The sequence below is a fragment of the Camelina sativa genome, chromosome 15 (genome assembly GCF_000633955.1).
Source record: "Camelina sativa cultivar DH55 chromosome 15, Cs, whole genome shotgun sequence".
Classification (NCBI taxonomy): domain Eukaryota; kingdom Viridiplantae; phylum Streptophyta; class Magnoliopsida; order Brassicales; family Brassicaceae; genus Camelina; species Camelina sativa.
In genome coordinates this window covers 11,169,124-11,196,891 of record NC_025699.1, presented here as the reverse complement: position 1 = coordinate 11,196,891, position 27,768 = coordinate 11,169,124, and the positions used below count along the sequence as shown (strand labels likewise).

Below are 27,768 nucleotides of genomic sequence, written 5' to 3'. Positions count from 1 at the left end.
AAAATCTCAACGACATTTGGTTTGGCGGTTTGTAAAGAGTTTAAAACTTGAAAAAAAAGAACCCTCACTTTCATTTCCTCTTTGTTATTCATTCATCTCCAATGTTGTTTATTACATGAATAAAACTTATAAAAGATATGTTTTCATAATTTTGGAAGTAAAAATTGAAGTCTGAAGTCTACATTTTAGTTCATCGCTACACTCACTACTCAGTCCTAAGTTCTTATACTACTCAGTCCTGATCAGTGACCACTAAAGTAGATGCATTTCAGTTTTGTGATATTTCCAGAGTCAGGAACAGGGAATCTGCAGTTTTGGGGTTCGAGCAACAGGAATGCAGTTAAGAGGGTTAGCCATAGTCAAGACCAATGCTCCACGAGACTCTTCCATATTAACCTTATCTCCTTTGATTTTCCAGTCAAAGCATTGTACCATCACCCCAATCGCGGTTCCAACAAGAATGTAAGCTAAATTTACTCCAGGGCAGCCTCTCCTTCCGCTACCAAAAGGAATATACTTGAGTGCGTGTTCTCTCTTGTCTTCTTTTCCTGTTCCTAGAAACCTCTCTGGCTTAAACTCATTAGGCTCTTCCCAAAATTCAGGATCTCTCATCACAGCATAAGCATTAACAACTAGTGGTGTGTTCTCCTGTACATGAAACCCTCCGATCATACACCTTTCACGGGTTGTCCTTGCAAAGAGAGGCCCTGGTGGGTGCAGTCTTAGTCCTTCCTTAACAATCGCTTGCAAATAAGGAAGGTTTGGTAGATCTGTTTCTTGAACCAACCTTGTTCTCCCTACAACGGAATCAATTTCTTCTCTTAATTTCTCAAGAACCTTAGGGTTGTTTAAAATCTCTGCCATTGTCCACTGTGTTGCATGTCTCGAAGTGTCAGTGCCTGCAACGACAAGATCCTGCAGTTGAAAAAGCCTTATTAGGTACAAAGACAAATCAACAAGTGTTGTTTTGGATTATAGATGAATCTGCCTATTACCACGAACAACGACTTAATTTGGTTCCTAGTGATCTTACACTCTGCATTTTTGTCCCGGTAAGCTGCCAACAACACGCCCATCATGTCCATTTCTTGATCTTTGTCAAGTTTCTCTCCGTGTTCCTCAAGAATCCTCTCCAGCACTTCATTGAATCTGCAGGAAACACTCATTATCTCCTTTTTGAACAGTGAGATCCCGAGCTTCTTAAGGGGCCTGTGCAACATGTTTGCCATGAAAATCTTCTTTGTCAAGGCAGTTGACTCCGTCACCAAGTCTCTAACTATCTCCGCCTCACCATTCTCCTCAGAACAACTCCTCCCCATAATCATCTTGCAAATGCTATTGTTAATGAGCTTCATTGCTTCCTTACTAATCTCAACGCTCTCTTTCTTCATTGCCTTATCAAACAGACTCACGTAAAACCGTTCTAGCTCATCTGCACGGATGCGTTGTGACCGCTCTAGTGCCTGAGGTCCGAGCAGTTTCGTGACCATTAGCTTCTTCATGAACTTCCAGTAGTCTCCATAAGGAGCGGTGAAAAATCCAGAAGAACCGACCAAGAGGGACTCACCGATTGGAGGGTTTCCCCGAAAAGAGATGTTCACATCATGTGTCCTGAAGATCTCGTATGCCACAGAAGCCGATGAAACAAATATTACAGGGACATTGAAGATGCAAAGATGGAGGAGAGGTCCATACTTGGAGGAGAGTTTCTGTAAGGACTTGTGGGTTAGAGTAGAGAGGAGCAAGTGAAGATGACCAATGATTGGCAGAGAAGGAGGGCTTGGAGGCAAATCAAAGCCAGCCTGTGAGCTCTTTAGTTTCTTGAAGAAGAGAGGGTAACATAGGAGCAAAAAAAGGAAGCAGAGGAACATAAAGATCATGAAGCAATTTTCAAAGTCGACGATCAATACTGCAGCCATTGTTTCTCAAAACGATCGATGAGGCAGATGAAACAGAGTATCCTCTTATCAATAATCTATGAATGATGCTGTTTCATTTTAAGAAATATGTTTTCATTCTTGAAGAATGTAAACAATGGAAAGATAAAAGTATCTATTTTCAAAACAAGAAACGTTTCGGATCAGAAGTTCCTTGACACTCGGGACCATAATGATCATTAAAGAAGTGGAAAGGGAATTTTCAGAAACCCCACGTAATGACACATAAGGTTATACGTGTGTGTTATCAGTCTTGTATATAAAGAAATGTGCATGTGAAATACGCGAATTTTATGGCAATAAATATGTTATTTTTTCAAGTCTGACATAAGAAACACTCAATTAGCAAGAAAGTGCACTCAAGTCTCTATTACTGATAGCTAATTTACACTTAACTAACATCTCTATTTTCCCCTTTCATCAGCAGAATCTACCTCATGAGAACGAACACTACTTTACACCAACGAACTAGCTATCAGAACAAGCAAATTCCAGATTCTCAAGATAGAAGTAGACTGCCACTGTGCCGTAACACTCATAAATAGCTAAACTGCTACCAATTAAGAATCAAAACAAAACCTAAAGACTCACAATTTTTGAAATTGCAGTATTCTTTTGTTTGTCACCTTACCAGTTAGTAAAAAACTGCCTTTTGTAAATCTCGTTCTTATCTAAAACCCCAAACAGAACCTTACACAAGTGAAATTATCTTCTTTTCTAGTCTAGCAAACCCAATAAAAGTCACAAAACCATTCAGGGGTTATAATTTAATCTCCCTTGGGATCAACCAAGTATGCCATGTAACACAGTAATAAAATCAGGTTCAATAAAAATTTAAACAGCTAATCAATGGGATAACAGATAACTCCCTGAGGCATAAGAATTGCGTTGGAATATGGAAAATTTCTACCAATCTAAACGAAGAGCAACCTGCATCACGAAGATTATAGAATTGAACTGCTCTATGAAACCACATCGAAACAGAGAAAAGAAGCTTATACCTAGAACTCACTGATCTTAAGATGAACTCAAGAGTTAGAGGAAACAGACGATTGAACTGATCGAGACATAACCGCATAAGTCAAGCAGATAGAAGAATAAAACTGCTCTATGTAACGCAACTAACTTCGAGAAGGTAAAAAAGTTGGAAGATAAAGTCAGAGTATATGAACCAATCAACGATACAAACCGAAGGAAAAATGAGAGCTGAGTATCTCTATTTTTAAAAACATTTCTATGTCCTTAAGAACAAGAGGGAAAAATAGACAAGTTTCTAATGAAAATTCCATACAGAATCATGTACACTAAAGCATGATTATCAAATAAACCAGGAAATTAAACAAACAGATAGTAACCAAAACTCAAGCCCTTCTTAGTCTGCGAGTTCAGAGACATCTGATTAATTTACGAACTAGACATCTGCAGATTACCAAGTAAAGGCTAGCTTCGAGGAACAAGAGTGCACTTCAGAGGATGAGCCATGGACAAGTTTAGTCCTCCAGCCTCATCCATGTTAACCTTGTCTCCTTTGATCCTCCAGTCAAAGCATTGCACCATCAATCCAACTGCGGTTTCAATAAAGATATAACCCAGATTTGAGCCAGGACAGCCTCTCCTTCCACTACCGAAAGGAATGTACTTAAGCACTTGCTCTCGTCTTTCATCTTCTTGCCCTAATCTTGAAGAAGGTAGAAACCTCTCTGGTTTAAACTCCTCAGGGTCTTCCCAGACATTCGGATCTCTCATCATAACATACGCATTACCAACAAGTGTTGTCTTTTCTGGTACGTAGAAACCTCCAATCTTACACCCTTCTTGGAACGTCCTTACAAAGAGAGGCAATGGCGGGTGCAATCTCAATCCTTCCTTAACCACCGCTTGCAAATAGGGGAGCTTTGGTAGATCAGTTTCTTGAATCAACCTTGTTTTCCCTACCACAGAATCAATTTCTTCTCTCAATCTCTCAAAAATGTTGGGGTTGCTAATGATCTCTGCCATTGTCCATTGAATTGATTGTGCTGAGGTGTCAGTACCTGCAAATAAAAGCTCCTGCAGTTACAAAACGATTCTTAGTAAAGAACAAATTTGATCCTCAAATGAAATTAATGAGACAACATTTACCACGAAAAACGCCTTGATGTGGTTCCTGGAAATCTTATGCTCTGCGTTCTCATCTCCATAAGCTGCCAACAACACGTCCACCATGTCCCTATCTTGATGCTCATCCAGTTTCTGTTCATGTTCCGCAAGAACCCTCTCCAGCACCTCATCAAAGCTGTTGGAAACACACATGATCTCCTTTTTAAACAAAGAGATTCCAAGCTTCTCAAGGGGCTTGCGCAGCAAAGTTGCAAACAAAACCTTTTTTGTCAAGCCATCTAACTCAGTAACCAATCCCCTGATTCTCTCAGCCTCACCATTCTTCTCTGAAAAACTCCTCCCCATGCTCATCCTCCAGAGGCTGTTGTTAATGATCTTTGTTGCTTCCTTACCAATCTCAACACTCTCCTTCTTCATCGCTTTATCAAGAAGGTTTGAATGAAACCGCTCTAGCTCACTCGCACGGATGCCTCGTGACCGCTCAAGTGCCTGTGGTCCGAGCAGCTTAGTAACCAGGAGCTTCTTCATGAACTTAAAATAATCTCCATAAGGAGCACTACCAAAGACAGAAGTTCCAATCAAGATAGAATCGTCGATTGAGGGGTTGTCGCGAGACGAGATGTTCAAGTCATGAGCCTTAAAGATCTCGTAGGCCATGGAAGACGAGGAGACAAGGACTACAGGGAAGTTGAAGATGCGGAGATGGAGGAGAGGTCCATACTTGGATGAGAGTTTCTGTAAGGATTTGTGAGCTAGGGAAGAGAGGAGAAGGTGAGAATGGCCTATGATCGGAAGTGATGGAGGGCTTGGAGACAAATCACAGCCATAGGCGACAAGCCGTGAGTTCTTAGGTTTCTTGAAGATGAAATAGTAGCAGAGGAGTGAGAAGAGGCATAGGAGGATTATGATGAAGCAGTTTTGGGAGTCAGCGATGATTGCTGCCATTGTTGCTAAAAGTGACAAGGTAAATGAAACCAGAGTATTATCATTCCAAGAATCTACGAAGATATGTATGATCTATAATAATGTTTATGCTCATTACTTAAAATATACTATAGTTTTTGGAAGTATCTGATATGAAGGAATCTTGAGTCTTTTAAGTAATATAGATTGATATCAGGATGCTTTTGGATACTTGTGGTCATATCTAGATTCTTGACCAGAATCCAAAGCTGCCTCAAAGCAGTGACAGAGAAAAGAAAATCAAGATTAGAAGCTTGTACAAATATAATCTAGCAGAGAATTAAAAAGCAAATTTCACGACTGAAAAGTGCACTCAAAGAAGATACTCACGAGCTATTTCAGAGTATTTTTTAACTGCAAAAACTAATCATTGACGAAGTCTTTAACTGAGTTGACACCGTTAGGGTCCATGAACATAACAGTTTGAGTCCAGAGAGCATTAGGGAATGCAATACCAAATTAACTCCTATATATATATATGTTTACTTAAAAGAGAAGAAAATGGTTCACGTCTTAATCCAGAGGACACAAGCCTGTCCCTAAATCAAATGAAGAAGTAGAGAGACTGAGATAAAACCAGTAATGATGCCTCCTTAAAACATTTTTGCAGTAGCCAAACTACTCGAAACCGAACCAAGTTTTACTGAAAATACCAAAAAATTTCAATTGTAAAGGGAGACCAAAAAGAAAAAGAAAAAAAGAAAAAAGAAGAATTTTGGACAGTAACCATAAAGTGTCTTGTAGTAATCGGCTTCCCAAGACATCATAATTTTTCAAAAGCTATCAGAAGACATTCATGAGCCCCTAATTAACAAACTCCTAAGTCCAATTTTTATATATAAATATAAAGATTATCAATTTCTGATAACCCATTAACAATGAACAACCAACCTGAAGCAGACATAAGAACAACCAACCTGAAGCAGACATAAGAATCGAAACACGGAATTGAACCAACAAGATGACCAACGACATCCACCTAATATTCACCAACGATAACGACTGTGCCAGAGAAGAAAGCAAACGACAAACCGATGGGTTTCTTTGCTCTCTGATACAATTTCATCTCTGAGATGACAACAAGACACATAGCGGAACATTGTTTCTGATATCATCACAATAATAATTGTGGTTCGATATAGTAAACCGTTAAAAATAAAAAACAAACCAAAGCTAAACTAATTTTAACCGGGGAGCGTGTGATTCTTCTGCAGTAACTTACGAATTTGGAAACTGCAGGTTAGAAAATGAAAGGTTTGGTTGGAGGAATAGGAGTCAACTTCAGGGGATGAGCCATGGTCAAGTTGAGTCCTCCAGCCTCATCCATTTTGACCTTATCTCCTTTAATTCTCCAGTCAAAGCACTGCACCATTGTTCCAATTACGGTACCTATGAAAATAGAAGCTAGATTTGATCCAGGGCAGCCTCTCCTTCCGCTTCCGAAAGCAATGTGCTTCAGGGCTCTTCTCTCATCCTCTTTCCCTAAAACAAACCTCTCTGGCTTAAACTCATCAGGATCTTCCCAAGAACTAGGATCTCTCATTACAGCATAAGCATTTACTACAAGTGTTGTCTTCTCCGGTACGTGGAAACCTTTGATCTCACACCTTCTTTGTAACGTCCTTACCACGAGAGGCAACGGAGGGTGTAATCTTAGCCCTTCTTTGACTACAGATTCCAAATAAGGTAGCTTCGGTAGATCCGTTTCTTGAATAAGCCTTGTCTTCCCTACAACCAAATCGATTTCTTCTCTCAATCTCTTAAGAATGTTAGGTTTGTTAATGATTTCAGCCATTGTCCACTGTATAGTTTGCGCTGAGGTATCAGTGCCTCCAAGGAAAAGCTCCTGCAAGTTTCAAACGTTTGCTAGTCAGAAATGATTTTTTTTTTTCGGAGTTTTAATGAATCCGCAACTAATGAGAAGAACATTTGATTACCACGAACATCGACTTGATGTGGTTCCTAGTGATCTTATGCTCTGCGTTTTCGTCTCCATAAGCTTCCAGCAACGCATCCATCAGGTCGTTACCTTGTTGCTTGTCTGGTTTCTCTTCTTTTTCCACAAGAACTCTCTCAAGTATCTCATCAAAGCTGTCGGAAACATACATTATCTCCTTTTTGAACAGTGAGATTCCAAGCTTCTCTAGCGGCCAACGCAATATGTTTACCAACAAAACCTTCTTCGTCAATCCATCTAACTCAGTGAACAAACCTCTAACTCTCTCAGCCTCACCAATCTCCTCTGAGAAACTCCTTCCCATGCTCATCTTGCAGATGCTGTTGATAATAAGCTTCGTTGCTTCCTTACCAATCTCAACGCTCTCCTTCTTCATCGCCTTATCGAGCAGGCTTGTGTAAAACCGCTCTAGCTCATCCGCACGGACGCTTCTTGACCTCTCGAGTGCTTGTGGCCCCAGCAGCTTTGTAACCAAAAGCTTCTTCATGAACTTCCAATAATCTCCATAAGGAGCACCCACAAAGACTGAAGAACCGATTAAGAGAGACTCGTCGATTGGAGGGTTATCACGAGACGAGATGTTCACGTCATGGGCCTTGAAGATCTCGTAAGCCACAGAGGCCGAGGAAACGAGAACTAGAGGGAAGTTGAAGATGCGGAGGTATAGGAGAGGTCCATACTTGGATGAGAGTTTCTGTAAAGATTTGTGTGCTAGGGAAGAGAGGAGATGGTGAAGATGACCTATGATGGGAAGAGACGGAGGGTTCGGAGGCAAATCATGTCCAACTTGCTGATCCTTTAGTTTCTTGTAAAAGAGAAAGTGACAGAGTAGTGAGAAGAAGCAGAGGAGTAGTATGAAACTAAAGCAGTTTTGAAAGTCAACGGTCAACATTGCTGCAACTTTTTTGCTCAAAGTGTGAGAGAGGTAGATGAAACAGAATATCTTATCATCATCTCAAGAATATAAGGTATGATCTTAATCTAGTGTTTTATGTATATAACGACATACATGTAACGTTAAAATGAAGGGAATCAGGAATGTTGCTTTAGCAATAATATATATTAAGATCGGAAGTTATTTGGATACTAGCTAGTAATTTCCATCCCTAACCCTGACCAGAAGAGTTTATAGTAGAGTAGCTAACCAGGGACTTCGAAGTTGGCGAAATATTCCCAGCTACGTCTCCTGAAAACGTTTTGTAGCAGCCAAGCTCCTCAGCGTAATCCAGCTTGTGCTGACATTAACTTTATCCTGAAAACAATACAAAGCAGATACAAGCATCGAGCGGCTCTAGGGACTAAATGAAATCGGAGAGGGAAACAATCAACCTAGAGAATAAAGAACAAAGGTTCATAATTTTGATGAACAAAGGGGAAAAAACACATTTAAGAATGTAATCGACTGTCTTTGAAGAATATATGTATGCAATAGAAGAAAACAAACTTCTTACATGTTCCCAAGCTGAGTGTCAGGAATTAGGAATCTGGACTCTGGAGATTACAAGTAAAAGAAAAAGGTTCGGTTCTAAGAACTGGAGTGCACTTAAGCGGATAAACCATGGTAAGGTTCATTCCTTCATAAGTCTCTTCCATGTTCACTTTATCTCCTTTAATTTTCTAGTCAAAGCACTGCACCATCAATCCTATTGTTGTTCCAACAAATATAGATGCTAGATTTATTCCAGGACATCCTCTCCTTCCGACGCCAAAAGGAAGGTACTTAAGTGCTTGCTCTTTCTCGTCTTCGTGACCTGACATTGAAGAACTTAGAAACCTCTTCAGGATCTTCCCAAGAATCAGGATTTCGTTTTTAAAATGCTTTCTTTATTACTTCAAGAAAAAATATGCTCTCTCTTAAAATGCAGATGAAACATAACCTTGTTTTTCTTAATACTATACTATTATACTCAGATCAGAAATAGTCACTCGTGATCAATTTGATAATATCGATGATTATAATATTTAAAGTTCATATCCTCGAAATTACAAAACAACTAAACAGAAGGATTCAAGATTTGACACAAAGTGTAAGCAAAGTACCTGACACAGTCTTTTGAATGCTTTCACGCAGAGATGCAAGACTCTCTTCCTTTTCCTCGCTCAAAACCTGTTTAGTATACATATTAAACAATCTCTAAGTAATGGAAAACTTTAAAAATTAATATACTCTTCCTAAATCAGGTAAAAGTAGACTACCAAATATGTATGTTGAGAAATAGCGAATCTTGTTATATGATTCTTAAATAGCTATGCTTGCAAGTATTGCTTTGAATTTTTCTTTCCTTTCCTTTCCAGACATCAATCATGGTAATTTGAAGTTCCACGATTCAAGATAGACAGACAATTGAGAGAAAAGAGAAAGCAATGTACAATTTGGACAGTGTTAACGGTTTCTTACAGAAAACCGGGAAAGTAGAGAAAACCAAATCAAAGTTTCCTTATCAAGAAGGTCCTTGCAAGTTGCAACCTCTTTGAGTTCAGTGATACCCTATTCTTATATATCAGCTATTAAAGTACACACTGATTGCAGTAGGACAAGATAAACCGACAGATACGAAAAAATCCACGAATAAACCGAAGGACAACACACAATTGTTTAAGGTTCCACACTTCTACACACATAAGCCAAAGTAAATCAAAAACCTCGGACACTGTAACATAAAAGCAGAGCTACCTTATTACTTACCAAAGATTCATGAACTCCTATTCTGCAGATTCTATGTTAATAATCTTAGGGTTCTAGAAACAGGAGTGATCTTAAGAGGATGAGCCATGGTCAAGCTCAGTCCTACAACAGCTTCTTCCATGTTAATTTTCTCTTCTTTGATTCTCCACTCAAATCCCTGCACCATCACTCCAATTGCAGTTCCAATAAAGAAATAAGCTAGATTTTCTCCAGGACAGCTTCTTCTTCCGCTTCCGAAAGTAATGTATTTAATTGCTTGCTCTCTTCTCTCCTTCTCCTGATCTGATCTTGGAGAAGCTAGAAACCTCTCTGGTTTAAACTCATCAGGATCTTCCCAAGAATCAGGATCTCTCATCACAGCATAAGCATTAACCATAAAGGTTGTTTTCTCCGGTACATAAAACCCTCCGACTCTACACCCTTCTTGGGAGAATCTTCCAAAGACAGGCCCCGGCGGGTGTAGTCTTAGCACTTCCTTGACCACCGCTTGCAAATAAGGGAGGTTTGGTAAATCAGTTTCTTGAACCAACCTTATTTTTCCTACCACAGAATCAATTTCTCCTCTTAATCTCTCAAGAACATTAGGATTGTTAATGAGCTCCGCCATTGCCCACTGTGTTGTTTGCACCAAGGTGTCAGTGCTTGCAAATAAGAGATCCTGCAGTTGCAAAATGTTTTTTCTTAAGCAGAACAGTTATGTATTCTCACTGAAACCACCTGATGAGAGGAACATTTACCGCGAAAAACGACTTGATATGGTTCCTAGAGATCTTATGCTCGGCATTTTCATCCCGATAAGCTGCCAATAATACGTCCAGCAAGTCCGTACCTTGTTGATGCATGTCTAGTTTCTCTTCGTGTTCCACAAGGATCCTTTCGAGCAGCTCATCAAATCTGCAGGAAACATCCATCATTTCCCTTCTAAACAGTGTTAAAACAAGCTTTCTAATCCCCGAGCGCAACATGTTTGCCAACAAAATCTTCTTTGTCAAAGCATCTAACTCGGTAGCCAAAGCCCTAACTTTCTCAGCCTCACCATTCTCCTCTGAACAGCTCCTCCCCATAATCATCTTGCAAATGCTGTTGTTACTGAGCTTCAACGCTTCCGCACAGATATCCACGCTCTCCTTCTTCATGGCCTTATCAAACAGGTTCTTGTAAAACCGATCTAGCTCCTCTGCACGGACTCCTCGTGACCGCTCTAGTGCCTGGGGTCCAAGCAAGTGCGTAACCAGAAGCTTCTTCATGAACTTCCAGTAATCTCCATAGGGAGCAGAGATGAAGCTGAAAGATCCGGCGAAAAAGGAATCATCAGTCGGAGGAAAGCCACGAGACGAGATGTTCACGTCGTGTGTCCTGAAGATCTCATAAGCAATCGAGGCTGAGGAGACTAGGGCTACAGGGAAACTGAAGACCCGGAGACAGAGAATAGATCCGTACTTGGTGGAAAGTTTCTGTAAAGATCTGTGGACTAGAACAGAGAGAAGAAGGTGAAGATGACCGATGACCGGAAGAGACGGAGGGGTCGGAGGTAAATCAAAGTCAAGTCGAGGGTCCTTTGGTTTCCTGAAGAAAAGAGAGTAACAGAGTAGTGAGAAGACGCATAGGAGGATAAAAATGAAGCAGTTTTGAAAGTCAACGACGATCATTTCTGCAAAAGTGAAAGAGGAAGATGAGAAAGAGGATTTTTGCTAATCAAGAATCAACCATCCTATGTACATATTACATAAAAAGTAATGTATTTTATCCATCGTGGTTAGTGTTTACTACTGTGGGACTAAGGACATCCACAATGGGAGGTTTATATTTGAGAAAATTATCAATTATGCCATGTACAGTATCACTTCTCAAGAGAAATGCCACTTTCAACTTAACATTTTCTAAAATGCCATAGGACCCACTTTGATTTACTGAAAATGACAAAACTACCCTTATATTATCTTTCTTCTTTTCTCATATTATCGATCTTTCTCTATCTTCTTCTCTCTTCTTTCTTTTTTCAATAACAAATAAATCATTCCATGAATTTGAAAATTTTTTCACTTCACCAGAGAGAGATAAGAACTTGATTGTAACAGCAGAGATCGAATCAGTGAAGAGGTGTTTACAAATGGTGGAGCAACAATGATATCCCATCTCTCTCACCTAGAATTATTCATCTTTTTCATCTCTTTCTCAAAACCTCTATATCTCTTTGAGTTTCTTATGTTTGTTTCCTTCTCTATACAACTTTAATGGACCAGATCTGAAACCTGATCCGTTATTTTTTCTGGTGGACTAGATTCGTTGGACGATCCGGTAGACCAGATCCGGTGGACCAGATCCGATGGACCAAATTCGATGGACTAGAATCGATGGACCAGATTCGATGGACCTGAATCGGTGGACCAGATTCGATCTGAAATATGTTCATTTGTTATTTTCTAACTTGTTGTCAATTGTGCAGATATACTACCACAAATGATAGATTAGAGAATGAAAATAAGTAATGCATCTCCAGAAGATATCATCCATGTTCCAGCCAAGTTTTACTCTATGACATGATATTTGTCTTTCAATATATCAGATCTGGTCCTACTTAATATATCCATCTCCTAATTTGTTGTCTATCCTGTTTTTCATTTTGATGGACAACTAATCATGATTCATAATCAGATGTAATAACATGTAATAGCTTTTGTTCTATCCATATTTTAATATTTTTCTATTTGTTTTACTACTTCCATTACTTACAACTTTATTTCTACAACTTACATTATTTGATGGACAATTGCAAATATTGCACTTATTGTCTACTATAACTTTTATATTGTCCATCGCAATAGCTTGATGGACTATAATAGAACAGACAATAACATGTCCTCATTAATTAGAAATACAAAAAAAATCTTTTTTCTCTCATTTTATAATTTAGAGGGTATTTTAGTCTTTTTCTCATGTGGCAAAATTTAAAAGTGGCATTCTCAAGAAGAAAATTTATAAAATGGCATTTCTTAAAAGTTTCATTTCAAAAATAGCATTTCTCATAAAAATCCCTTTATATTTTTGGAGCTCTTAAATTTTTAATTACTATATTTTGTACTTTTAATAGGATAAGAACTTTGGGAATCTTAATTCATTTTTTGCCCTCCAATGGTGGGTTTTAATTTTGAGTCTCTTAATTTGAAAATTTTCTCAAACTTACAATAATCAAAAAACTTCGTTCTCAAGATTACATCCTCTGTTTCATCTTCTTCTTATTCTACTCATGAGAACACATAAATGTTTCTCTTCTTCTTCTTCATCTTCATCTTCATCTCAAACACTTGTTTTGCCTTTAAAGACACAAATAACTCCAACGGATCATCGACCCACCGACAAACTCCATTTCCACCACAACGTCACTCTCACCGTCAGCACTCCTCCTCAAAACATCTCCATGGTCATTGACAATGGCAGAGAACTCTCCTGGCTTCGCTGCAACCGTTCCTCTAACCCAAACCTCTCAAAGCTAAAATTGCAGCAGGATGTGAAGATGTCTTATACCACCAATAGATTCCACCAATAGTTGCAACCAGCATTACAGAGCTTTTCTCTTCTTCCTGACGTCTCCGCAAAACATCGGCTGCCTTTGCAAGAATAGCATCAGCATGACAAATTAACTTCCCACTGTTTAAACATTTCTGATGTGCTTGGCTAAATGATCAAAGTGTTAAGGAAACAAACATGAGAGTTCTTGGTCATTGATTACCTGGTACCCAAGCAGAGTACAAGATCGGCCATTTTGCAGTGCTTCTCTTGCAGGATCAATTTCTTTTGGAGGCAAAGCATCCTGCAGCATAAGAGTCACACAAAGATTCATTTTTACGTTTCTTAAAGTAAAACCGAATCTTTAAGTTTCGCTCCACACTTTTGAACAGAACACCTTCTTGATGTATCCTTCAATCCAATAGTTTCCAGATGTAAGGAAAAGACATGGAATTCAAAAATCTCGGTAAGCAACTTCAAGACATAACTCTAATACACAACAATGAAAAAAACAAACAAACATAACCGAGAAAACAAACACACTTAGAGATGAAATTATGACAACATAACAACAGAAAGTGTGAAGACTCGCACAAGAGCCAAGCAAAAAACAAAACTGAGTTCGAACCACATAATATAAAAGAGAGGATGACTTAAAGAGAAAACTTTAAGCAATGGACACCGAAAAGACGAGAAGTCGATGAGGTCGATGAGAATGGAACGTGGATGATGGAAACGACGCAATCGAAAAACAGAGAGTGTTGTTAGCCACTGATGTTAGCATTGGATTCTGCAGAAACCCTTATTCCACCGATGTTAGCCTATCTATTGCATTCTGAAATTGTGAGTTCTCAGTTTGGGATTTAGCCAATTGCGAAAAGAACAAGCATGAAACACCTTCAAGCCACCATCACCAAACCCAATTCGAAAGTTCAAAACTTGATCACACAAACACCGATAAAAACAGAGAATCATATGCATGACAATCCAATGTTTCGAAACAGTTTACACCAAAAACAAAGAAAAGATTCGAATGAGGAGATTAGAAATCAAAAAACTCACCGGAATCAAAAAGCCGAGATGGGCAATATCCGAATTCAATCTCCTCCGAGTTCAATCGAGATAGAGAGAGAGAAGGAGAGGAAGAGAAGGAAAAAAATCAATCGACCATCCTCCGACCCCAACATCTTCGCGACTTCGATCGAGAGAGAGACAGAGAGAGGGAGAGGAAGAAAACAAAAATCAATCGACCATCAAATTTTTTTATCTCGGTTTGCCCAACCAATTGGTGACACGTAGCGTCTCTTATAAACAAATTGAGCCTACTATATAAGAGGACCTCTTATTCTTTTTCAATTTTCTGATTTATTTTTTCCTTCTTTTCACTTAAAACCCCTCTTATAAACCCCTCTTAAAACTTCCGTTGGGGAAGGTCTAAGATGGTTCACTATTTTATCAACAAGCATTTACTTTAGTCATTATATATATATATATATATATATATATATATTACTTTAGTCATTCTTAGTATCATCTACTAAGAATCTAAGATAGAAGTTTTGATAGAAAAATGTTACTGGATTTGATCCAACCAAAAAACTAATCATGCATTACTTAAATTGTGGTTGACTCCAAAGCCTCTACAGCAAGTTCCTAGGATAGAAAGAAGCCAAAAACATTGGAACCAACAAGAATAATGGAGTAATCGCAAGACATACCAATGTAGGGTAGCTCGACCATCTCCAATCTCACCGCAGAAGCAGATGTTACCGCACACAGAAGTTCACAAGGCTAATCAGCATGACCCACGGCTTTATGAACAAACATTTCAAGTGGTCTAAATCCCAATCCATCTCTTGCTATAAGAAATCAGATTCAAGATTCTCTAAGTAAACGAAAAGCAGACTGCACACACCAAAATCACCAAAGAACAACACTTTATGGTCAGTGCTCACACGATTCAGCCGAGAGACGAACAAAAGAGTTACTCAATATTCTGATTTTTATCAAAAGAAAGGGAATTTATAAATCATCAGTACACAATGCTTAATGATTTCAAAATACTAAAATCAAGACATACATAATAATTTTAATTCCAAAATCAATTGAGACATTGATGACAAAATAATAAATCTGAATCGTGCAAAAGTATGACCATAAATGCAATCAAGCGTTACCATTTATGATTTAAACAGTAAAGAAAAGTTATCACACCTTTGAAATCATATATTTCATCTTACCTAAAAAATTGAAATCATTTTTTTATCATCATAAATAAATTGAAATTTTTTATTACCAACGATAGCTGCTAAATTATTGCCTCCGCCTCTTCGGCATTTCCTGCGTTTCCACCAGCTACAACCACGGTGTCTTCACCAACATCATTATCTACAGCTGTGTGTCTGGCGCCACCAGCAGCGGTTACCGTAAGAGTTAAACTTTGATTTGGTGGAATCTGAATTGTAAATCCCCCACCAGGTAGAAATTCGAGAGCTAATCCTCCTGGAATGGGAGGAACGAATCCAACACCATCTATATATACATTTTTGGAGATATTTATGAAATAAATCCTGAAGTTCATACCTATTTACAAGCATATCCTTGGCATTAATTATTAATTTGTTTTTCATTTAATTAATTAATATTAAGTTTCTATTTTTGAAAACAAGATTTCTCATCCTAAATAAATTTCCAAAACAATGGAACCACTCCCTCTAACATTAAGTATTAAATTTATAATTAATTTAATTAATATTAACTTTTCAATTTTACAAAACAAACATATTTACCATTCAATTTGATATCGTATTTAAGGAATAATAATAAAATATAAAAGATATTGTTTGCTCACAGATTTATTTTTATTTTTATTACATAATTAAAACTAATTTTTACTTTCACGGGTTTCGTACGATGAGTTTTTGCGGATTAAAAATCTTTTAACATGTTGTCTGACCCGTCTAGCATGGCGGGTTTGGACTATAGAACCAACACTAAAACTATTAGTTTATCTAATATATACTATAGATTTGTAATCATAGTTTTGAAAATTAACTTATAAATTATTTAGTTTATGAACTACAAAATGTTACAAATACTATAACACATTCTTAATATTTCAAAAAAAAAAATACACATAAAAATATACACTAACATACTATATAGGCATATACCTCTGTTTAATTCTAGATAACAAAACAAATCTAGAATTTTATATTCTATGTAATAACAAATTTAATGTAATTAAGTTCTAAACTTTATAAAACGTAAGAAGAAGAAAAAAATTCTACACAAAACTCTAAATTAATTAGACAAAAATTAATTAATTGAAAATTTGAAAACTAAATAAATTCAAAATTATTATTTAAAATATAATAATTTATAATTTAGTCTCGTGGTATATAGCGGGTGAAATAGTTGAAGTTAAAATTCGTGTTCGTCTCGTCAACAAGTTAGATTGTGAGTAGTCAAAAATAGTCGCCAACGAATCTGAGTCGCGTGAACAGTATTGTCGATGTTTTCCTAGGTTAAACGACTAAACGATGACGTTTAGTTTATTAGTGGATTTTATTTGATAATGGGTCAATCGCTAGTCATGGGCCTTTCAAATCATACTATGAATTTGTTATATCTCCTTCCTTAGTATTTAACAAATTAAGTTACCCACCTAAAAAAAAAGGTAAAAAAAGGAGACTTCACCCATATCTCCAACCAAATTTTTCTTTTTTTGTCGACCATATCTCCAACCAAATTACACTAAAACCTCTATAAATTAATAAGATCGGGACTATGAAATTTTATTAATTTATAGAGATTTTAATTTATCGATAAATTAATAATTATTAATTTATTGATAAATTAATATTTTATTAATTTATGAATAAATTTTTTAATTTTAATAATTTTGAAAATTTGTATTACAAAATAAAATATTTTTGTTATTATTCATATTTTTAAAGAATTTTCTTATTTTATAATATTATCTATCGTAAATGCTAAGTTTAGAGTTTAAGTAAAAATGAAAGATGTTAGAAGTTTAGAGTTTATAAGAAATAGCATCATTCATGAATGGGCTAGGGATGCCTAGAAAAGGTGAATAATTAGGCTATTCTGCTGCTGGTCATGGAAAAATGGATGAAACTGAATGATGAAGTTTAATAAGATACTGCAGTCATTTTAAAACCAATTACATATAAAAAGCAATTATCGCATTTGGAACTCTTCAAATATTTTTGATGCGAATTGAGAAAACGACAATGAAAAATATTAGAGATGAGCTCCAATAAAAATGCAAATTCAAGAATATGCAAACAATAATAGAGTTATATTTCACTAAATTTTCTTAGATATATATATATATATATATATATTAATATTACTTGATTATTAATTTATGATATCGATGGGACTATATTTTTACATAGGATTTCCAAAAAAGATATTATCTTATTAATTTATCGAAATGTATCATTTTTTTTACCGGCCCAACTCAGAACCGGAAGAATTTTATTAATTTATAGCGAGTATTAATTTAAAAAGTATTAATTTATAGAGGTTCTACTGTATTATATAAGAAAATCATTAGCCAGCCTACTCAATTTTTTAAAAAAAATGTATAAAGCTGAAATACAAGTCGCTTTTGACGCAGCTAATTGTGAATTTTATTTACTCAAAACAAGTAAACGGTGAGCATGCAGAATGAGTTAGTCGATTCATTGGTGCATAGCCAATTTCAGGTTAAGTTCAATTTACACAAGTAAAATAAATGAGCTGTCGTTTCTATCTCGATCGTGTATAGGCCTGGTTGGCTCAGCTGCGAGAAAAATAGAAAATGAAGAATAAATGGGTTTAAATGTTGTATTTACATAAAAAAAAAGTTATCTCTTTTGGCTGTAAAAGTTGGAATAGTTTGACATCTAAAATGCAAACGCTATAAGTCTAGTTGTGCCAATGACACCTAGTGAACTGATTGAATTTGTTAAATAATATAGGATGTATCCAAATGTTTAAACTGGTTATCAACTTCTTATAACTACGCCTATCTATATAGCACTAGCTGAGTTCTCAAAGTGATTTATAGTTTTGTACTTTTGTTACATGTCGAGCTCTATTGATATTCAAATTTTATATAAACAAATAAATTATTTCTTTTTAAAACATAATTTAAATAGAATTAAAGTTAAGACTACAATATAATATATTAAGATATTTTTATTAATATAACATGGTGAAACTTTTACTTCTTTTCTTGAATAGATTAAAAATATTATTATTGTTATTAGTAGGACTCAGACCTCCCGCGATATCGCGGGAGAAGTATTTTAGAAAAAAGTAAATAAAATTTCAAATTTAAAATTATACATTATGAAATCATTTGAATGTAATATAATAGTTTGAATACATAAACATTAAACATAAACTGTTACTAAAAACACAACATCAAAATGAAAAATTATAACAAAAAAGATTATGTAAACTTTGCAAAAAAAACATTGTTTAAAGTATTATAAATATAAGACATTATATAAAGAATTATGGTCAAGCTACAATTAAAAAAAATCATTATGACTAAGTGATCCTAACTGAGAATATTGAACTAATAGTTGTAATGAGTAAGTGTAATTTCCTATTAAATAATTATAATTCAAAACAAAATAATATAAATTTGAAATATTAAAGTAGTTTTTAACAAAAAGTTACGATAAATAGACGCAAATATAAATTCTATATTAAGTTTTATTAAATTTCTATATTGCTATAATTATTTCTAAAATTTTAGTTAGATTATAGAATAAGTTGAATATTAGGTATTAATATTCAAATTATTTAGATTCAACATAAAACGGAAAATTTGTTTCAACGAACAATGATTTGTTAGTTATTGATAAAGAGACAAATATATAGAAAGTTCAAAAGACATGACTATTTAAATAGACACACCTATTAGAACGAAAAGTTGTGATAAAAAAATTTGAAAAAAATATAGTGAAAAGACATAACTCTACAATGAACAAATACAACTGTTTGAGTTTAAAAAAAAAAACAAATAAAAACAATTTTCTTACAAAATAATACTAAGCAAAGTCGCAACTGTTGTTCATATTTATTCAGATTGTTATTATTATTTTTAATTACTAAACTATTTTTAATGAAAAGTTACGATAAATAGAGGCAACTGTAAATTCTATATTAAGTTGTATTAAATTTCTCTATTGCTATAATCATTTCTAAAATTTCAGCTAAATTATAGAATAACATTGAATATTATATATTAATATAGAATTATTTAGATTCAATATAAAATAGAAAATTTGTTTCAACGAGCTTGTTAGTTACTGAAAAATAGACAAATATAAAAAGAGTTCAAAAGACATGACTATTTAAATAGACACACCTATTAGAACGAAAAATTGTGATGAAAAGATATCAATAAAATATAGTGAAAAGACATAATTCTACAATGAACAGATCCAACTGTTTGAATTTTTAATTAAAAAAAAATACGAAAAGGTGCTACGAAAAATCACAATTGTTATGTCTGCACTTGAGTACACCTAATAACCAATATAATCTGCTTTTAAATAGAAAACATCTTTATTACCATATTGAAAAGTCAAATCCAAAAACTCACTATTTAATTCATCTAACTCTTGGAAAAACACTCTAGGTATCGATTTAATTCATCTAACTCTTGGAAAAACACTCTAGGTATTTCATTAAACTTTTATATTTAAAATTAACTAAATGATGTAAATTAGATTCATCATTCCAAAAATCTTTTGTTAAATCAAGAATTAGAGGAATTTCTTGACTTTCAAAAGAATGAATGCTAGAAAATAATTTAGAAAAATGTATAAACTGTTAAGATTGAAATTTTAGTTGATTTTGTGTCATGTCAAACAAAATGAAAACAATTCAAATAAACAAATATATATAGATTTCAAAAGATGTGAATATTCCAATCAACACAACTTTACAGTGAACAATTGCAACTTTTCATAAATAACCGTTTTAATGATCCATCGCGACTTTCCAGAAAATATCCAAAATGTACGATTGAAAAAACACAACTGTTGGTTGCATTTAGTTTATGATAGGGTTGCATTTATATTCTTTTTTGATAGGGTTATGAACTTTTGTTTTATAGATTAACAAATTTAGACTTTACATATTTATCTTTTTAGTTAGTACAGTATATGAAAGAAAAACATTTATTTCCAATGTTCCATATTATAGTGAGGGTCTCTATAACCCTATAAAACTACTAACACTCTGTTAAACCTCAAATTCAAGTCTTTTTTCTCTCCTTGATCATCTCTCTAGGTTTCTGATCAAAAATCATATCTGTTGTTGAAAAGCATTCTTCGGAAGCACAAGCCAAAAGGCGAAAGATTGAACCAAAGATCAACGAGTCATCGCTATCGTTATCCTCTTCTAGTATCTGTGGTCACTGGTACGCACTTCATGGAATCTGCATCGCCTGCAAATCAACAATTGACAAAAGGCAAGGCCGAGCGTTCGATTATATTTTCCAAGGTTTACAGCTAAGCCACGAAGCGTTGGCGTTAACCAAGTGCTTAACAACGAAATTATCTTGTCTCAACGAGAAGAAGCTTCACCTTGTACTCGACTTGGACCACACGCTTCTCCACACTAAAGAGGTTCCGCGTCTCTCCGAAGCAGAGAAGTATCTACTCGAAGAAGCAGGTTCAACGAAGAGGGACGATCTATGGAAAATCAAAGGCTCAGGAGATCCCATGGAATTTTTGACAAAGCTAAGGCCTTTTGTTCGCGACTTCTTGAAAGAAGCCAACGAGATGTTCACCATGTATATTTACACAAAGGGTAGTCGCGTATACGCTAAGCATATTTTGGAGGTGATTGATCCGAAGAAACTCTATTTTGGGGATAGAGTGATAACAAAAGAAGAGAGTCCTCATATGAAGACGCTTGATTTGGTTTTGGCTGAGGAGCGTGGGGTGGTGATTGTGGATGATACGCGTAAAGTTTGGCCTTATCACAAGAGTAACCTAGTTGATATTAGCATGTACTCCTATTTCAGACTCAAAGTCCAAAAGTCAAAGCCTTACTCTGAGGAGAAGACAGACGAGAGTGAAAGCAACGGTGGATTGGCGAATGTTTTGAAGTTACTCAAGGAAGTTCACCGTAGATTCTTCAAAGTCGAGGTCGAGGACGAGTTGGAGGTGAAGGACGTTAGATCGCTGCTACAAGAAATAGACTTCGAATTCAACAAAGATTATGTAGAATGATCTCTCCTTCTGTCTTTTAGACTCTGTAGAAACTTCATTTAAGCATTGCAAGTTTGTCTATTTTATAAATATGTGTTTGCAAAGATACATTGACTTCAAAACATATACGGTGAATGTGGGTATTTCACTAGTTAATTATAAGCTCAAACATACGTTGATCAGTTGATTAACTCTTTGGGACACTCCTAGCAAATACAAGAAAAAAAGAAACAGAACAACACAGGAAATTAACTTGGTGTTTCTTCCTTTTTACGCAGCAGGATTCGGATATACTTTGGGTTTTGGTTTCACTTCGATTTCGTTCACGTTTCTTACAAAGATGGCCTCCGGTTCATACCTACAAAACATCACACAGAGAGACCCAATTAAAGAGAATTCTAACTCGAAACCAAATACAAAGAGATTAACTTTTTCAAGTGTGCGGTTTTGTGACAAAAACAAAAAGGATGCGTTTAAAGGTCATATAGATCAGATCTGAAAGTTTAGATTCTCTAATGTAGCAATATACTTCTATGCTATGTTATTTTCTCTAAGCAGCCAACTCAACCAGAGTTCAAATCATCAGAGATTTCAAAGGCACACTGTTGTAAAACTTCAAAAGGATTAGAAAGGGAACAAGCTACTTACGATTTCTCTCCCTCTTCAAACGTGTAACTTGAAGCAACAGCCAGTAGCTGACCATCTCGACTGAATGACAGTGCCGAGATACTTGTTGGATACTTTGAGTACTACAAAGGGAACAACAACAAGGAGCAAATTAATTGTGTGCCATACTTAAACACTCAGAGAATAATGATCACTAACCTGATATAGCCTCTTCTTGTTGTTACCATCCCAAATATTGACGAAACCATCACAACCTCCAGTTGCAAAGGTGCCGCCATAACTGCAATTCAAAATCTCAGATGATTACACTTGAAGGTAGCTATGCAGGAGAGATTTCTCAGCACTATAATTTTTCCCATTAGTTCTCAGACCAAGAATAAATTAACATATTGTCTAATTAATATTAGACTCAAAAACAAACTGGTTACAAAAAACTGTTTACACGCACAGCATATTTAGCATCCAAGCAGCTATGAACTAAATTCCAAAGTCCTTATTTAGTTGAACTATTATTTTAACCTTCTTGTGTTCTGTAAGTAGTAGTAAATCTAGAAATCTATGAAACAGTTGGACTCTATCTAAGATAAGAACTCACATTGGATGGAAGGCAATGGAATTTACAGGGTAAACAATGTCCCTTCCAGCCTCTGTTTTCCGATGGCATTTGAAAGCATATCTGAGGACAAGTTCAACAAATACACCTGTAAGTCAAAAAGTTGTGGAAAAGAGAAAAGAAGAAAAACACTTTTTAGCTTGAGCAGCCTCTGATAGATCAAACAAACTCCATGGCGACCCTTCCTTTCCTTCCACAGAGCTAAGAGCATATCCTGTAAAAAAGTGACTAAGTATTCTGATTTTTATGAAAAGAAAGGGAATTTATAAATCATCAGTACACAATGCTTAATGATAAGCCCGGAATTTTCAATCTCCTATTTCACAAAATCGACAAACACATAAACTATGGCAATCAGTAACGATCTGTTCTAGAGAACACTACACTCACCCAAAATTCTCCGTCAAAAAATAAAAATAAAACCTTTCATCCAAATTACAAAACCCCCTTCACATGTGAATATTTCTTACTTTCTGGGCAATCAACGTCACAGACTCTCACATATGAGTAGTAGAAGAAGATAAACGCAAAAGCTTTCTCAAATCTATTCTGCCTGATACGGTTTTTGAATCGGAGAAAGAACAAAATCAGAAGATGATTGATTGAAATTGAAGTCGGTGAATATGAACCGATTTATGACTTGAATAACTGTACATAATTATTTACGGTTTCACAAACTAAACCAAACTAAACCAGAACAATTAACAACTAAACCGGGAAGCTTGGGCACACAAAGCAGAGCTTCCTTTTACTCAGGAACACCCTTTTTTTAACAGATTCAAAGTTATTAAAGGGTTTGAGGTTCGAGAAACAGGAGTGATCTTAAGAGGATGAGCCATGGTCAAGCTCAGTCCTACAACTGCCTCTTCCATGTTAATCTTCTTCTCATCTTTGATTCTCCACTCAAACCCTTGCACCATTACTCCAATTGCAGTTCCCACAATGACATAAGCTAGATTTTCTCCAGGACAGCTTCTTCTCCCGCTTCCAAAAGGAATGTACTTAATTGCTTTCTCTCTTCTCTCCTCCTCTTTCTCTGTTCTTGAAGCTAAAAACCTCTCTGGCTTAAACACAAGTGGATCTTCCCAAGTTTCAGGATCTCTCATCACAGCATAAGCGTTAACAACAAGTGATGTCTCCTCCGGTACGTAAAACCCTCTTATATTAAACCCTTCTTTTGATAACCTTACAAAGAAAGGACCTGGCGGGTGCAGTCTTATCGTTTCCTTAACCACTGCTTGCAAATAAGGCAGGTTTGGTAGATCCGTTTCTTGAATTAACCTTGTCTTTCCTACCACGTAATCTATTTCTCCTCTCAGTCTCTCAAGAACGTTAGGGTTGTTAATGATCTCCCCCATTGCCCACTGTGTTGTTTTCACCGAGTTATCAGTGCCTGCAAATAAAAGATCCTGCAGTATTGCAAAAAGTTAATCGTATAGGCAGAACAGTTTTTGATTTGTCAATGAAACTAATTGGAAGGGATGAACATAATTACCGCGATAACAGACTTGATATGGTTCCTTGTGATCTTATGCTTTGCTTTTTCGTTTCGGTGAGCTACAAGCAACGCGTCCATTAAGTCCGCACCTTGATGATGCTCGTCCAGTTTCTTTTCGTGTTCCACAAGAATCCTTTCGAGCAGCTTATTGAATCTGTCGGAAACAACCATCGTTTCTTTTCTAAACAGTGAGGCAACAAGCTTCTTAAACCCTGCGCGTAACATGTTTGCAAAGAAAAGCTTCTTTGTCAAAATATCTAACTCGGTAACCAAAGCCTTGAATCTCTCTTCTGAACAACTCCTCCCCATGATCATCTTGCTGATGCTGTAGTTAGTGAGCGTCAATGTTTCCTTACTGATCTCCACCCTCTCTTTCTTCATAGCCTTATCAAACAGGTTCATATAAAACCGTTCTAGCTCATCTGCTCGGATACCTCGTGACCGCTCGTGTGCTTGGGGTCCAAGCAAGTTTGTTACCAGGACTTTTTTCATGAATTTCCAGTAATCTCCGTATGGAGCAGAGATGAAACTGAAAGATCCGGCAAAAAGGGAATCATCGGTAGGAGTGAAGCCGCGATACGAGTTGTTCACGTCGTGCGTCCTGAAGATCTCGTAAGCAACTGAGGCTGAGGAGACGAGGACTACGTGGAAACTGAAGACGTGGAGATAGAGAATAGGTCCGTACTTGGAGGAGAGTTTCAATAAAGATCTGTGGAGTAGAGCAGAGAGAAGAAGGTGAAGATGACCGATGATAGGAAGAGAAGGAGGACTCGGAGGCAGATTAAAGCCGCTTGGCTTCTTGAAGAAGTTATAGTAACAGAGAAGTGGGAAGAGACATAATAAGAGGATGAAGATGAAGCAGTTTTGAAATTCTAGGGTGATCATTGCTGCCGGTATTTATCAAAGTGAAGAAGAGGCAAATTACACAGAGAAATGTTCTTATTAAGAATTCATGAAACTATTATGAGGCCATGATTTGTTTACTATAAATCAAGAAAATGGTAAAAGAGCATCTCCATTCCTTTTTTTTTATGTGTTAAGATTTTTTAATTATGAATTTAATGTTATTTTATGATTTAAGCTTTAAAGACACTTTTACATAATTTAAAGACATTTATCAAAAACCATATACTAAATCCTAACCTCTAAAAATTATATCTTAAATATAAAATAGAGGATCTAAACCGAAAAACAAAAAATGTTTAAAAAAAATGTATTTTTAAAAAGGTATCCCAAAAAATATTTCTAACAAATTATAATTACGATAAAACAACTATTAAAGATGGCCTAAGGTAAAAGTTAAACTTTATCAAGAACAAGTATATATACGTCGCCATTTTAAGTAATATACTTGCAGGCAGTCGTTTTTAGGGTTTTGCCAAAAAAAAAAAAAAAACAAACACCATAACCAAAACCGACCTAACCATTTATTTAGTAAACCGGTTTAATTAGTTATTTTAACATCCGTAAAACCAACCTCTCCAAAGTATATCTTAAACCCTAACCTCTCAAAACGTGTTTTTCTGAAATTGAAAGCCGGAAAGGAAATCACCAATTAATTTCCTTTTTCTAAGTATTTATTTTTTCTATTTATTAAAGAGAATGGAAGGCAGTGTTAAGCCTTTTTACGGATCATCATCTGAAAAAAAAACTAATCTCTCTTTTGTTCTCTCGATTCGATTCAGTCATCAGATTTCGATTATTGTTAGGTTTGGATTATCGTTTCTCTCATTATGGATTACGAGGCCCCAAGGAGATACTCACAGTCAAGGAATTTGGGAGGAGTCAAGAGAAAGCCGCAAGATTTCGCAGCAGATGTCGTTCCGAGAAGACGTTATGCCCCTTCGGACAATACAATGAAGAAACAAGGTCCAACTAAGTTTTCAAGGAATCTGGTTTGGACGTCAAAAGAATACAAAGTACCAGAGGGAAACAGGCCACGAAAGGATCAAGCCAATGGGTCAACAAAACCACCAGTTTTAGGCAGAGGATGTTCTGTTTCTGTGTCGTCGAAACAGCCGAGAAAAATTGCTATTTCAGACACCGAAAAGAGTGTATGTTGTAAGTTTTGGATAGCTGGAAACTGCAGGAGGGGTGAGCAGTGCCAGTTCTTACACTCTTGGTCTTGTTTCCCTGGACTGGCCATGGTAGCTTCGCTTGAAGGACACAAGAAAGATATAAAGGGGATCGCCCTCCCTCAGGGTTCAGATAAACTCTTTTCAGTCAGTAGCGATGATACATTGCGGATTTGGGACTGCCATACTGGTCATTGTGTACATACCATCAACCTCCAGGCTGAGGCGGCTGCAGGATCTCTAATCAGTGAAGGCTCATGGGTTTTCCTTGGCTTGCAAAACGCTGTAAAGGCTTTTAATGTTCAGACCAGTAAAGATTTGCATCTTGACGGTGTAGTTGCAGGTCAGGTTCATGCAATAACTGTTGCTAATGGAATGCTTTTTGCTGGAACAAGTTCGGGAAGTATATCAGTCTGGAAAGCTACTACTGACTCTGATGTGTCTGATCCTTTCAAGTACCTCACATCTCTCGAGGGACATCATACTGGTGAAGTCACTTGTTTTGTTGTTGGATGTCAACTACTATACTCTGGCTCTGTCGATAAAACAATAAAGGTGTGGGATCTCAACACCCTGCAATGTGTAACGACACTGAAGCAACATACCGACACTGTCACGTCACTCTTATGCTGGAACAAGTGTCTGATATCGTCTTCCTTGGATGGGACCATAAAAGTTTGGGCTTTTTCTGAGAATGGAAGCTTGGAAGTTACTCATACACGCAGACAAGAACAGAGTGTTCATGCTCTTTGTGGGGTGCACGATGCAGAGGCCAAACCCATCATATTCTGCTCTTACCAAAATGGAACTGTTGGCATTTACGACCTACCATCTTTTGAAGAAAGAGGAAATATGTTCTCTACGCACACGATCAGCACACTCACAGTTGGTCCTGGAGGATTGCTATTTAGTGGTGACAAGTCTGGGAACTTGCGAGTATGGAGCTTAGCTGCTGGCACCAAAGTTTAGTCACATATGAATTATGATCTCTTTTGTAATATGACTCAAAATTGAATATTGTTTGTCAAATTATTTGTAAGAGTGTATGAATTGAAACTTGAGTATAGTGTTTTCTGATTATGAATTTATGATGCTGATACATATTATTTACAAAGAGTCTATGAACGGAACTTTAGCTCACAAATAGAATTATGGCATTCTTGTTTCATCCATATAAAAAAGATAATACACAGCCGCTTATATGTTACATATGTGTTAACCCAAAGATATGCTTTCTCAGACTATGCCAAAGAACCTTCATGTTCGCGATATATCTCCTCCGCATGAGCTGTGGTTACATAAACTGCATTGGCGAGCGAGCTGTGTTTTTCGGCCACAGAGAACATACACAATCACTCCAATCAGCAGCCACACTGATACACGAGCCATGTCGAAGATCTGCCATGTTAGCAGCTCAATAGATTAGAGGAAACAGTTAACAAAAAAAAAAAACAAAAAACACCAACTATGACCAAAGGACACCGATCCACATAAACTTTTGCTCTCTTTCTCCCATCTACAGAAACAAATTTTCTCATCCTAAAACTATATGTTTT

General features: G+C 36.2%; 8 protein-coding genes and 1 long non-coding RNA gene across 13 annotated transcripts; 2 read left to right on the top strand and 7 right to left on the bottom strand.

Annotated features, from left to right (window-relative positions):
* On the bottom strand, positions 57–2,136 carry LOC104746419 (cytochrome P450 705A5-like). The gene is made up of 2 exons (XM_010467892.2): positions 996–2,136; positions 57–915 (listed from the first exon to the last, which is right to left on the bottom strand). The coding sequence occupies exons 1-2, from the start codon at positions 1,917–1,919 to the stop codon at positions 292–294; spliced, it is 1,548 nt and encodes a 515-aa protein (XP_010466194.1). The 5' UTR covers positions 1,920–2,136; the 3' UTR covers positions 57–291.
* Positions 3,130–5,984, bottom strand: LOC104746416 (cytochrome P450 705A20-like). Its single transcript, XM_010467888.2, has 3 exons — positions 5,918–5,984; positions 4,059–4,987; positions 3,130–3,986 (listed from the first exon to the last, which is right to left on the bottom strand). Exons 1-3 carry the CDS (start codon positions 5,973–5,975, stop codon positions 3,378–3,380), a joined length of 1,596 nt encoding a protein of 531 aa, XP_010466190.2. The 5' UTR covers positions 5,976–5,984; the 3' UTR covers positions 3,130–3,377.
* LOC104746417 (cytochrome P450 705A20-like) lies at positions 6,001–7,849 on the bottom strand. Its single transcript, XM_010467889.2, has 2 exons — positions 6,938–7,849; positions 6,001–6,846 (listed from the first exon to the last, which is right to left on the bottom strand). The coding sequence occupies exons 1-2, from the start codon at positions 7,847–7,849 to the stop codon at positions 6,241–6,243; spliced, it is 1,518 nt and encodes a 505-aa protein (XP_010466191.1). The 3' UTR covers positions 6,001–6,240.
* Positions 8,295–11,398, bottom strand: LOC104746418 (cytochrome P450 705A5-like). Its single transcript, XM_010467890.2, has 4 exons — positions 10,381–11,398; positions 9,644–10,301; positions 8,998–9,064; positions 8,295–8,708 (listed from the first exon to the last, which is right to left on the bottom strand). Exons 1-2 carry the CDS (start codon positions 11,290–11,292, stop codon positions 9,675–9,677), a joined length of 1,539 nt encoding a protein of 512 aa, XP_010466192.1. The 5' UTR covers positions 11,293–11,398; the 3' UTR covers positions 8,295–8,708; positions 8,998–9,064; positions 9,644–9,674.
* On the bottom strand, positions 12,806–14,374 carry LOC109129213. The gene is made up of 3 exons (XR_002035404.1): positions 14,213–14,374; positions 13,374–13,454; positions 12,806–13,251 (listed from the first exon to the last, which is right to left on the bottom strand). It is a non-coding gene; the product is annotated as an uncharacterized LOC109129213 (long non-coding RNA).
* On the top strand, positions 20,491–21,420 carry LOC104748357 (RNA polymerase II C-terminal domain phosphatase-like 4; the record flags this gene model as incomplete). Its single annotated transcript, XM_010470012.1, has 1 exon — positions 20,491–21,420. A coding segment is annotated over one exon (930 nt), but the record flags the coding sequence as incomplete, so codon positions are not given.
* LOC104746415 (mitotic checkpoint protein BUB3.1-like) lies at positions 21,458–23,271 on the bottom strand. 5 transcript variants are annotated; one of them, XR_760865.2, is made up of 6 exons: positions 23,030–23,271; positions 22,772–22,853; positions 22,622–22,702; positions 22,225–22,306; positions 22,048–22,148; positions 21,458–21,757 (listed from the first exon to the last, which is right to left on the bottom strand). XR_760865.2 is itself a non-coding variant. In XM_010467883.2 (6 exons), the coding sequence occupies exons 2-6, from the start codon at positions 22,848–22,850 to the stop codon at positions 21,670–21,672; spliced, it is 456 nt and encodes a 151-aa protein (XP_010466185.1). In that variant the 5' UTR covers positions 22,851–22,853; positions 23,030–23,270; the 3' UTR covers positions 21,458–21,669. The 5 variants fall into 5 exon arrangements, 4 of the variants coding, with proteins under 4 accessions (XP_010466185.1, XP_010466186.1, XP_010466187.1 ...); XM_010467883.2 differs by having other exon boundaries at positions 22,622–22,727; positions 23,030–23,270; XM_010467884.2 differs by having other exon boundaries at positions 22,622–22,727; positions 23,110–23,270.
* LOC104748356 (cytochrome P450 705A5-like) lies at positions 23,392–25,022 on the bottom strand. The gene is made up of 2 exons (XM_010470011.1): positions 24,135–25,022; positions 23,392–24,048 (listed from the first exon to the last, which is right to left on the bottom strand). Exons 1-2 carry the CDS (start codon positions 25,020–25,022, stop codon positions 23,392–23,394), a joined length of 1,545 nt encoding a protein of 514 aa, XP_010468313.1.
* On the top strand, positions 25,788–27,610 carry LOC104746414 (zinc finger CCCH domain-containing protein 59-like). Its single transcript, XM_010467882.1, has one exon. The coding sequence runs from the start codon at positions 25,871–25,873 to the stop codon at positions 27,179–27,181; it is 1,311 nt and encodes a 436-aa protein (XP_010466184.1). The 5' UTR covers positions 25,788–25,870; the 3' UTR covers positions 27,182–27,610.